At 33.1% G+C, this 12,608-nt stretch overlaps 2 protein-coding genes across 2 annotated transcripts; both read right to left on the reverse strand.

Annotated features, from left to right (window-relative positions):
• Positions 1 to 874: 874 nt before the first annotated feature.
• LOC145584584 (sirohydrochlorin ferrochelatase, chloroplastic-like) lies at positions 875 to 4,660 on the reverse strand. Its single transcript, XM_081641402.1, has 7 exons — positions 4,529 to 4,660; positions 3,220 to 3,305; positions 2,902 to 3,119; positions 2,725 to 2,786; positions 2,304 to 2,414; positions 1,838 to 1,930; positions 875 to 1,418 (listed from the first exon to the last, which is right to left on the reverse strand). Exons 2-7 carry the CDS (start codon positions 3,264 to 3,266, stop codon positions 1,281 to 1,283), a joined length of 669 nt encoding a protein of 222 aa, XP_081497528.1. The 5' UTR covers positions 3,267 to 3,305; positions 4,529 to 4,660; the 3' UTR covers positions 875 to 1,280.
• A 2,029-nt stretch (positions 4,661 to 6,689) lies between these two features.
• LOC145584585 (uncharacterized) lies at positions 6,690 to 8,318 on the reverse strand. The gene is made up of 3 exons (XM_081641403.1): positions 7,926 to 8,318; positions 7,106 to 7,255; positions 6,690 to 6,982 (listed from the first exon to the last, which is right to left on the reverse strand). Exons 1-3 carry the CDS (start codon positions 8,139 to 8,141, stop codon positions 6,902 to 6,904), a joined length of 447 nt encoding a protein of 148 aa, XP_081497529.1. The 5' UTR covers positions 8,142 to 8,318; the 3' UTR covers positions 6,690 to 6,901.
• Positions 8,319 to 12,608: the final 4,290 nt, after the last annotated feature.

The following is a 12,608-nucleotide window of genomic DNA, read 5'->3' on the forward strand; positions in this document are numbered from 1 at the left end:
GTAAAAGAGTTGGCTGTCTCCATTCTTGCACAAGCAGTTAGGCATGGAACTGTTGAAGATATTAAGTATGCAATGTTCTTCAATTCCCTATTTTACAATACTAACTTTCCCTATCTTCTTGTGATTCTTGCATCATGTTATCTCTATCTTATCGACGTGCACTCACAATGTTTATTTCCAGCTTGTTGGTGGACCTAGGTTGCATCCAACCTCTCTGTGAGTACCTTAACAACATCGTGACACGGGCATACTGCATTATAGGACTGAGGAAGATCATACAGAAGGGCAATGAGCAGAGAATTCGTAATGCAAATATTTATGCTGGGATAGTCGGTGAAGTTGGAGGCGATACAATCAGGGCCCTGCAGAATGATGGACACCTTGGTTCGATAGCTCGATGGATAATGATGCATATTTGACTACATGGGCAAATGAGTCTAAAGCTCAAACTGTTTCCTTTGTTTTGTTTTGCACCAAATTGCTCTTAGACCTTTTTGTTTAACAATATGATCAGTAGGAGATTTATAATTCTCTGAGTTCAGTTTTGTAAAAACCTACTGTTTTGACTCTTGAAAAGTTAAGTGCATATAGATGCACAACTTTGACCATCCGTATCAAGAGCTATTGCAATTTCCTTATATTCCATTTGTATGACCGTATTGCAATTTCCTTATACTTTCTAGATATGGTTTCTAGATATTTGCTAAATGATAATAAATTAAAATTTTGTACTCCATATGTTACATTGTAAGATCTAGATAATAAGAGGTAAAATTTTCAATCCACAACTAGAATAAGTATACACATTTAAACACCAATAAGTTTATATGAAATCAACATGGATTTATTGAGTGAATAAAAATGAAGTATTCAAAATTTTGTATATTGACATATTGAGCCCATACAACCAAGAATCAAAACTGAAGTTGATGATGAAGTTTGATCACCTATGAATTGCGACAGCTACAACTTGCTACGAGTACATCTCAAGAAATGTGCTAATGTTTACATCAATCAGCCTTATGCACTAGGTTTACCATTGCCATGATGATGTTGCAATACAATACTCACTTATCATGTGGTCCACTCAAATAAATTTTCAGACTGATGAGAAATCAAGCTACTTCATTTACTTATATTCAGAACACACGAGGTACAGTCGAGTCATTCTCATGAAGTGATCTATATTCAGCATTACAATGCGCATGAAGCTTCCACAGTGGATAGTCTAAGGACATTATCTTGATCTATAGAAGTGTGTGGTGGATTAACTCACTACATTAGCTGGAAGGCTGCACGTCAATTTCAGAGTCCTGCACTTTAAACTTACACCTGCCTGTTCCAGCACAGACTGCACATTCCTCCGCTTCTCCAGCTACATGGCTTAAGCAATAATTAATTCTGTCCTTCACAACATCCTGCAAGATCAAATAGCATACAGCATACAATCATGCCTGAAATGTATCAACTTTGAATAACTGAACTCAGCATGATGATCCCAAGATCAGTTCTAGATATTACTTAGATAGCATACGTATGCATCCAGCAATACAACAATAAAGAGCAAGGATGTGGGAAAATTAATGATGAATCATTGCATATTTTTTAAAAGATGGTATCGAGAAAGTCACAAATCTCTTCAGATCAGTGCACCATCTGAATAGGGGTGAGGTAGGAAGGGTGTCAACGGATAAGTTATAATGAAGAACATACTATAAACATTAAACAATGAAGAACTTACTATAAACAAGTCTAACTACCATTTGACTTTCACCGCTTGAAATGTACGAAGTACAAACATTCATGTAGAAATTATAAGAGGGGATTAAGTTAATACCACAAGCAACTCATGCAAACCCAATGGTGCAGTGACAAGATAGTTGATACCAGGATGCTCCAGAGCAGCAGCATCTGCAAGGTTTGGGATATCCTATACAACAGAAAAATAAATTTACTTCAACTGTTGTCAGATTCGTATAGAGGAAAAAAAAAGGTCGAACTTCCACCTCCCTAACAGCGAGTGACCATCCTCACCTGGATATCTAATTTCATATAAAGAGATAGGATAAGAAGCATTCTTGTATGAGTGATTATAATAAATGTAGGGGTTACATATTAAAGCACACAAGGGTAAATTCTAATGCCCTAGATTCAATTCTGAATTTTAAAAGTCCAAAGCAGCAGCATGCAGACACTATATAATCACAACAGAACCTAGGCAAGAAGGGGGTCATCCCCAGTCCCCCATTGTCTTATGTTCAAAAACAGAGGGATCAAAACAGTAAAATGATAAATTTTCTTACCTGATGCCAATGCCTTCCAGGAAATAAGAAGAACGGGCTAATGATAACACGATTTGCCCCTTGCTGGACACATGAACTGAAAGCATCTTTTATGGACGGTTCTGCCAATTCCTAAGCAATAAGGTGACAAGTAAGGACATGGTCAGAACTCTTAAAAGTCAAGAGACTAGTTCAACATGAAAAAGCAAAATAAACAGCACTGGGAAAAAATATTACACTGTATGACAAGATGATTTAGTACATGTTCCAATCCAATATCTACATAATTTGGTGTCTTTCTAGTTTGGGTGAGTGCTTAATACACTCACACTTTCCTCAACACAAAAAAAGGTGATAGAACGCTGGCTTCCAAAGCCACTCAAAAATTTCATATCCAGCTTGAAACATTGCATGACAACATAATACATAACAGGGTAATTACCATATGTGCAGGCTCAACAATAGGATATCCAGTTTTGTTTTTAAACATCAGCACAAATTCATCTGCAGTACACAATTAAGCACACTATTACAGAATGAAAATTTTGCACAACTAGCTACCCAACCTCCCCCCAAAAAAACATTGACAAGAACATCAAACAACTCTAAATGGCCTTACTCAGTAATAGATTGGATTCTTTTCGACGAGATCCATGATCCACAATAATCACACCATCTTTCTGACCAACACCAGAGGCACCTACTTGCCGGATATTTTGATCCATAGCAACGCATAAACGTGGTGAAAGGCTCTTATGCTGAGTGAATTGTGGTGGTTTGAAAAAGCTAGGTCCAGCTTCTATCCTTCTTCCTTTGGTGGTAGTTAAAGATGCCGGGCTGACCGCATTACACAAGATAACAGGACAATGAGAGAAGTGATAATAGTTTGAAAACAAAAGAAAGGATGGCTAGATAACAGAGTCTTGATGTTAAATACCTTTGGAGTTGAACCCACTTATTACAAGACAAGAATTTTAATGACATTTGAGCTGTTGTTAATCCTGCTTATCATCTATTCATCAGCTGGAAAGAGAGACAGGGATAAATTAAATCTAGATATCCTTACAAAGGATGAAAAATCACTATTTACTAGCCAACATAAGAAATTCAGGACAGGTTCGACAGAAATTGATTTCACAACGAATTCCACTCTGACCCCACAGCCCTTCCACCAACCCATGTAAACTTTGACTACAGGAAGGGTTAATTCATGACTTACATGAAATAAATCTGAAAACACCAAGGCCAAGCACCCATTATACTCAAAGATAACAACTTCCAAAGGAGTAAAATATAGCAGGCTAGCAGCATTTGCTCCAATAAATTTTTCCTCTACAGGTCAGAGATCAGAGCACCAATTCTACCAAATAATCCCTCCGTTCTTTATGGTATGCTCCACCTTTTTAGGATGTCCGACATTTCCCCAAAAGATTGCTCCATTCTATCTATGGTCATGAAGTCCAAATACATTACTCTCTCATTAAGGTACATAAAAACCCACCATTTTAATTATTCATTCAATCAACGCAGCCAAATGTAAAACATCGTGCTAAACTCTCGTAGAGCAATCTTTAATGGATGAAGGGAGTATACAGTCCGATAGTCCATCCATCAAAAATGACATTACTAAAATTCTCTTCATTCCAACCCCAAATCATGATCCTAAATTTCTAATAGCACTAACACCCTCTAGCTCACATCTGTCCACCTCCGAAGCTTTTACCCGTCAATCAGTAAAGCCTTCCCCTCGTTACGAGCTCGAAACACTATTAAGATTACATTCTTCTAGAATCTCACCCGAAGGCAGAAATATACAGAAATGCTCATTGATGAATTTCCCAATTCCTAAATACTTGCAACATTTCAACAGACGAATTTCAAAAAGGGAATCCTAGTGCACCAATCTCAACTCTCACTAAAGCATTACAGCTCAGATTTCAGGAAACTAGTATCATCCCTTCAATCTTCATCATATAATTACCATGTACTAAGTAAATTTGTTCTCTTTGATGATTAGTTTACCAAACAAAATCATACACAGTTTCAAAAAGTCATATAATCTGCAAATTTTCTGGGGTTTAGGAATTCTAATATGAACATGTTCTAATTAAAAAACAAGGGAATTCTGCAGCTTAATTAAATTAAAGAACTGCACTTTAATAATCAAAATAGCAAAAAAGAATGTGCTAAAGAAATGAAAAACAGAATTAAAGAAGAAATTGAAAAATGGGAATTGAATAACTGACCTTGATAAGCTTGCAATTGGATTTGTTAAGTTTCTTTGATTGTAGAAGGAAGAGGTGAATGATTTATTGGCGTCAGATTTTAGCATGAAGTGGAAGTCTAAAGAGAGAATTTTTGTGATTCCTCACAACCTCAATCGGCCCAACACCACAAATAGGGATAGTTATGGGTCAATAATTGGGTTGGGTTGGGTTGGGTCTAAGTCTAGGTCCAACAACTTCAATCCTAAATCCGACACATATGTTTACCAACAAAGTTTTGGCATAATGATTAAGTTTGAGGGTTTGTGTACCATAGATCATACTTTAAATCCCTACTTTATTGGTAATTTTTGTGTCTTGGTTCATTTGCATAAAAAAAAAAAAAAAATTAAAATAAATAACGACAAACTAAATGATTTGTTAATGATGCTGAAATGGAGTTATGGAGGACGACAACTTGACAAGATGGATTTTTTTTATTTTTTTTTGTGACAAAAAGATGGAAGTTAGACTTTCATTAAAAATATAAAGAAATATTTTTTGACTTATTTAATACGTTTATAAGCTTATATAACTACTTGAATCTTACGCATCTACTTAACTACATATGTTGTACATAGTAGGTTAGTAGCTTGTATTCCATAAGAGTTGCAACATTTTAAAGTTTGAAAAAAAAAAAAAAAAAAATATTTCATCCTTCATTCAATAATTGTGCTAACTATGTTAAATCGTTATATATACATACAAAAAACTAAGGCAATAATACGTACCAATAAAAACAATATACAACATGGAATGTAATTTGTTATGAACCCATTTAGGCTCACTGGATATGGACCTAACCGACCTAGATTCAATCCATTGTCATTTCTATTCCCAGTGGCCCCATATAGGCATATATAATGGTTTTTTTTTTTTTTTTTTTTTTTTGACAAAGACCATATATAATGGTTACTCTTTACCTAGGTGTTAAACAAATTTTGGCATTCAACATCTTAGAGCTTTGTTAGATGTAATATCCACTGCCTATACTAATTTGTTGATATTAGTGTTTAGCAAGACACCATAGGACATGGGAACATGGTTACATTTGTGTATAATCAGGCAAATCTCCCATGTACACACCGTTCCTAGTTTTTAAAATCCCCTGAATACTCGGTGTACTAGTCTTTAGTGTACACTCAATTGCCAATGCATGGAGTCCCCTGTGTACTTTCTAACCCCCAATGTTGATAAAGAACACTCTCATTGAACTAGTCCCCAATGTATTATTCTACGTACACCAGCACACCACTACCCTAGCAATCTTTGTACACGCTCCATCATTCACGTATTAGTCCTTTGTGCACATTTCTTCACCAGCATAGAAGTTTCGGGCGTACAAGCATTAAGAAAGCATTAGTCATAATGAGCATGCCACTGCAAGGGGCTTATTGGGCCTCATATCAATGAACAAATACATCAATAATCATCACGAAATGGACTAGTATAAAAGTCAGAGGTATATTATCAGTAATCCAGATCATTGAAATCTGACTGAGTAGCCTACTAACGGATCTGCAGCATAAGTGCCATTCACCAAGGAATGCAGTTCTGGCACTAACAAGTGCTATGGTTGTTGAATTTCCATCGTGGCGATCGTGCTATATGCTTATTCAGCCTATATATAGCTAAGACTATTTACACACCACATATTATGGGTAGCAACATCAGTCCTTTCTGTGCAATTCAGAAGCTGGGGTACCCTGTGCCTGGACCCCTGTTTCGAATAGAATTGACACGGTCTCATAACGAAGGACTCATCATAACTTTACAGAATTGCTCATACCCACAAAAAATTCTCTTTTTCTTCAAGCAAGAAACATAGAGCTATAAAAGTAACAAGATACTGAAGTCTACTTTCCAGTAAGGCAGTAATGCATCAATCATGAGAGTGAGGGATAGCTCAAGTGGTTATAGCTTCCCTCCCGATTCCAGGAGATCCTGGGATCGATTCTCACCCCCGCCCTTGTGGCTCTCTAAACACCAAAAAAAAAAAAAAGTAATGCATCAATCAGAAAAATTGTGTACACAGAATTTAATAGCAGGTGCACATCATATGCAAGACCAATCAAATATCGACATTAAGAAAGAGAAAAGTTGAGGCTCCGTTTAAAACTTCATTGAGATGATGCCCAAAAAATGTTAGAAAAAATGATTATATACCCCATATGTTATGTAACAAATGTGTGAATTTCATTCCTGTATAACAATTCTATTTTCAGATCAAATAATGATGTTGTGGTTCTTACTCAGATTTTGTAATCAGAATAAGCAATGTAAGTTACCACACAAACATGTAATCTCATACTTTCTAAAACCACTACAAATTTTTACAACAAAGGCAGGCAGCAGCTAATTCTTGTAGATTGGTGGCTTTCCTAACCATTTTGCACGAAATCCAGTCCCTTGACAATCACCGCATTGAGTTGAACCCTGCGTAAAATCAAGACACAGAAGAACACTCTTTTCATCCTATGCTAGAGGGTGTAATATGTATCATAATAGTAACAAAAAAGTACTGAATACAGATGGCAAGGTCATTCATAAATTGCTCACCTCTCCTGCACATATAACACAAGTAGTGTTTCGGGATGGAACTTCACACAGCATGTTATCACCAATAATGAAAAAACCCGTACCAGCACACCATTTGCATTCAACACACCCGTTCGAGTTACAAGAAGAGCAAGCGATAGGGGTAGGTTGCTGCATACATTTCCATTAAAAATGTTAGAAACTATGGTATTCAGTTATTGGTGTTAAACAAAGGTACATGTCCAAGTGTCAAACTCGACTACTTTATTCATAAAAATCATTTTATTGCAATCAGCATAGCCATTCCAACTACAAGAAGAGCAAGCAATAGGGATTGGTTGCTGCATACATTGTCATTACACATGTTAGAAACTATATTATTTGGGTATCGGTGTCAAACAAAGGTACGTGTCCAAGTATCAAACTCACAACTTAAAATTAAGATTACATATTATTACCCCAAAATGATGTGTCCATTGTTCCATACTTCCATACCCGTGTTTGAGTGTCGAGGATTTGCATGAGTTCTAGTATTTATAAGCAATATTACATTATAAGAATAATTCGAGCTATGAGAGTACATAATATCCATCATCTATCTTCAATAATTCAACACCAATTATATTGAAGTTAAATGAATTCCATCATTATTTGCAGCAAAAAAATACCTAACTAAATTACAGGGTGGTTAAAAATATCATACAAAATTGTAAAATCCCAGCTTTCTAGGGTTCTAAATGAAATTAAAACCCCACAAAAAAAAAGGGCATTTCTAGCTTCAATTGGGAAAATTAAAGAAATTTATTAAAACATAAAAAGATTACAAATTTAAGTGATATACCTGAGAAATTAACCAGGCTTGTTCAATACGATCAGCAAAATTGGAGGAATTATCAGATGAAGAACCCACCATTGAAGCTTGAATCTTGAAATTGAACCTCTGATGCATCAAACTTGAAACGACGACGTTTTGGGAACTTCTTAAAGGAATTATTGTGGAGCTTTTCTTCATGGGTTCGATCCAAATTGAAGGTTTACAACACAAACAATAAGACATCGTGCTTTAAAATTTAGAAATAATTTCTTCCAATCACTGTAAATTTTATGAATTCTGAGAATATTCAAAAATGGGGTGTTTCACTTTTTCTGGGAAATATTTTGGTGGTTTTTCAGTTTTTATTAATTTCTGTTTTTTCTTCGTTTGTGGGCGTAATAGCGTAAATCCTTGTAACACAACAAATAACGCGGGACACGAAAGATAATACTCCGTCCTTCCATAGAGGTTAACCCTTAACGCATAGCTCCTATTGGTTTGGAAAACATATACTCGTAAGATAAAAAATGTATCACTACATGCATAATAAGTGACGGGTGGTAAGTATTTTGAGGAAAAATATTCAATTTATAGGATGGTAAAAAGTACAACTACACACATAGTACTGATAGTAGTACACAAAAAGTATTAATTTCAGACAACTTATACTTTAACGGTACATTACACATGCATAACGGTACATAATTGTACATTATAAATTTGTAATGTACTACTATAGAGCCAACTTTTTCCAGAAGCTTGCCAAATTTACATTTTTGCCCTGCGATATGTTCTTGTAAATACATAGGAGCTATGCACTAAGATGCACTCTTCCATAGATATTCCCTTCGTTTTATAATATTAGTCTCATATACGAAGTACTATTTTGGTTGTTTGAAAAAAATCTATCAATATTCACTATGTCCAATTTTTAATGTAATTTTTTAAAATTAATTGGTTGTGGATAGATGACATGGCTCTTAGGGCCTGTTCTCATATGTTTATTTTCAGTTCAGTTCAGCTCCTAATTTTCTTCTCTTATTAAATTATTCATTTCAATTCAATTCAGTTCAGTTCAGCTGAGTTCAATCAATGAGAACAGGCCCTTAATGAAATATCTATCTTGAATTACATTATGACCTACAAACACTCTTACTACGATAGTTTTCGACGGAATTTCATCGGAAACACGTTTTCCGACGGATTTCAAAGTGTTTTTGGCTGAATTTTTCCGTCGGAATTAGCTTATTTTTTCTAGTAGTATGCTTTCCTCAAAAGAAAAATAAATCAAAAAACTTAAATAAGGTAAACTAATTATGAATTATTTCACACTTCAATGTTAGATTCCAAAAATTCTTCTTTTCTTAACTTATGTGATTTATTTCATATGGACTAATATTATGAAACACAGGGAGGAATGTGTAAAAAATGTGAATTTAAGTTAGTTTAATGGTTTAACCATGAGATTATGTCTCGTCTATATCATGCAGAGTATCTTTCGTCCTTCCCTCTTACATAAATAATTATATTCGAGTATGTAATATTTAGATTTTTAATTAAATTACTCTAAAAATTACTACTCGTATCTTTTTATAAAGAGGTTGTTAAATACACCCGGGTGTACCGTACAGGTGTACCGTAAACCCGGGTGTACGGTACATCCGAGTGTATATAACAAATTCTACTTTTAATTATATGATTGGCAGTATAGAACTCAAGTACTCAGCTAAAATATATATATATATATATATACTAGTTTTGTGCCTGTGCGATGCCCGCGTTGTTTATTGAATTTTAAAATTAATTTTTAATTTATATGTCAAATTTTAAAACATATCATTGATACAGATTAGTTAGGAAATTATGTGTTTTAATTTTGTGACAATTTAAACTATATAGTAGGCATGTAATGACTAATAATAATAATAATAATAATAATAATAATAATAATATTGGTGAAAACATTTCTTGACCCGTAACTTGAAATAATGACCCTGTTCGAAATGACTCGTGATCCGAGCCGATTGATAGGTAGGTTTTCACACAGTAATAAAATTATATTAGATTTTGAAGTATTGTTATTTTAATTGATTAGTATATATTATAAATAATAGATGTGGTACATTTTGAACTAATTCCTTTGCTTCAAAAAAAATATTATGATACAAAAAATAAAATTATATGATAATTTATGAGAGTTATAATGTAATTATTTTTTGAATAAAATTATAATTTAATTTGTAAATATTGATACTTTATCGAAAATAAAACTCTAAATTAACAATTTTATCCTAAAATTATATCCAAATTTGATTGAAAATAGAATTCTTAACGAACTTTTTTATCCTACAAATTGAATTCTGTATAACTCTATCTTACGTGGCGCGACACTTGGCGAAAAGTTAGAATACCAAGTGTCGTTGTCTCGTCGCTTGGCTAACAGTTTAGCTTTATATAAATATATATATATATATATATATATATATATTGAAAATTAAACTAAACTTTAAAGCTGGAATATGCAATCTTTTCGACTAGGTAACTTAATTGGTAGCATACGATCGGAAAATAAAGGTTATCTGTTGTAAAGAAAAAGGCATGCATGTTAGTATCTAACAAAGGAGTAAAATTCATACTCCGTATCAAAATTATGAAACTCTTACTAGTAAGAAATTTACGGTCACAAGCACCTTGGTTCTAGAGTCCTTGACCACTCAAAAATTAAGAAACCACTATTGGGGAAGAGTAGATGGTAGAGAAATTGAGATGGTTGAAAAGATGTAGGTAAAAATAGATGATTTCCAATGCTATTTGACATTCATTTATAGTTATTAGTTTCAATGTAATCGTATGTATAATCGATTGGTAGGAAAATTGGGCGGGTTAAACTCATCAATTGGGCGGTATGTAAAAACTTTGATTTCCAACTTCCGTTGAGTTTAATTTTTTAGAGGATAAGCTTTTACCAAAAACCAATCATGTAGCCGGAAAAAAATTCTTGGCATTAATTATAGCAAAAATTAACAAACGTTGTCTAGAGACGTTTAAGATAGCTAAAAGTTAAAATATGAATTTGAAATAAATATTGTTTTACGAGTGATTTTGACATGTATTACCAAATTAATACCATTTTAAGTATTCCCTCGCTCCCTTAATTAGATTCATACTTCTCCCTATTATGTGAGGAATAAATGCTAAAAGTAGGAATGGACGGAGAGAGTACTATTTTAAAGGGTAATTTAACGCCACAGGTCGATTGTTAGCAAGATCTTAATGATAATTGTGAGAGATTAGGCTATGGTTGATTAATTTTTACTCAATCGCTTTTTAAATTACCACGATGTATTTTTCAGGGTCAAAATTAAAGTAATCTTAATCACAAATCAATCAATTAACCTATACTAAAAGCGAACCTAAAGTGACACTTGTCACGATGTCATTAAAAATTTTCCCGCTTTTTTTTTTTTTGCCAAATTTTAATGACTTTCATTATTATATATCCTATAATAATACTTATTTCCATTTTTACAACACATATAATCCAATCATACTCAATTAATTTTTTTTATTATTATTATTTTAACATATATTTTACATACTAGAAATCTTTTAGTTACAAATATACTAACATAGATTATAATTAAGGTATTGAAATATATCATTATCCAAGATTATTATAATATTATCAATTTTTTTTCCTCCAACTAAAAATTTATTTTCATTAAAAATAGAAAAAAATACTTTTGTAGCATACTTTGTATAAATCTTAAAATTGTACATAAGAAAAAATGAACAAAGTCATTTTACTATATTATACTCCTCCGTTTTTTTTATAAGTTATAAGAGTAGTTGGATTTGCACATTTGTCGAGACACAACTTTGACCATCAATACCTTTAATAGGCACATTCCTTTTTGTTACCCATATATTTTTTTTTGGTTAAAATATTGTTAAATTAACACCATTCTTTATAAATTCTGTTGTAAAGTTTGATTATGACCGTGCATAGCACGGGACTTAACCTAGTTATCACTAATCTACAAGAAACACTATAACCTATTAGTTGATATCACCAAAACAAACCATATTTATTAGTAGTTGAGTCATGCACTCATGCACTTGACTATTGACATGAAAGTTCACCCAAATGTCTTTTTTTTTTTTTTAAATAGTTGACTCGAATCTTTATACTTCTCTTTAAAACTTTTTGGCATGAAATCCATGGACGGTGGGTGGGTGGTCAACGGTCATCACCTAGTGTATTCACAACGTGGGCTTTTGACACTTTTTTTTTCTTTTCTTTTTTTTTTTTCTTTTTTTCTTTTTTTTTTTTTTTTAAAGAAGGCTTTAATTGACACATTTATAACATGGGAGTGATGGGACTGGACGGCCATTGCCATTTTGAGCCATTCACGAAATTTAGAACCTACTCGTAGGAGAAAAATGTGACTCGTTTGTTTTTATAGTTTTACTTGTACCATAGTGACGTTTGTAATTAAAAATTACATAATCATTTTTTTTGATACTCCATATTTTTTTATGGAAAAATACAAATATAAACATGTACATGTACAACTACCTCCGTTTCATATTTTTTTGCAACCTTGAACTATTATTTGTAAAATATAAATATTTTAAAGTTGCAAAAAATATGAAATAGAGGTAGTAAGATTTTGTGAGTATGGTCATGAATATTCTGTTTTCATAATA

This window comes from Chenopodium album, chromosome 16, assembly GCF_948465745.1.
Source record: "Chenopodium album chromosome 16, dcCheAlbu1.1, whole genome shotgun sequence".
NCBI classification, from domain to species: domain Eukaryota; kingdom Viridiplantae; phylum Streptophyta; class Magnoliopsida; order Caryophyllales; family Amaranthaceae; genus Chenopodium; species Chenopodium album.

Coding starts and splice junctions, on each gene's coding strand:
- LOC145584584 (XM_081641402.1), bottom strand. CDS start 3,266: ATGTCATTAAAATTCTTGTCTTGTAATAAGTGGGTTCAACTCCAAAG. Junction 2,787..2,901: donor AGAATCCAATCTATTACTGA/GTAAGGCCATTT, acceptor TGTGTACTGCAG/ATGAATTTGTGCTGATGTTT. Junction 1,931..2,303: donor CTGGAAGGCATTGGCATCAG/GTAAGAAAATTT, acceptor TCTGTTGTATAG/GATATCCCAAACCTTGCAGA.
- LOC145584585 (XM_081641403.1), bottom strand. CDS start 8,141: ATGTCTTATTGTTTGTGTTGTAAACCTTCAATTTGGATCGAACCCATG. Junction 7,256..7,925: donor AAGCCTGGTTAATTTCTCAG/GTATATCACTTA, acceptor AAATGTATGCAG/CAACCTACCCCTATCGCTTG. Junction 6,983..7,105: donor GTGTTATATGTGCAGGAGAG/GTGAGCAATTTA, acceptor GATTTTACGCAG/GGTTCAACTCAATGCGGTGA.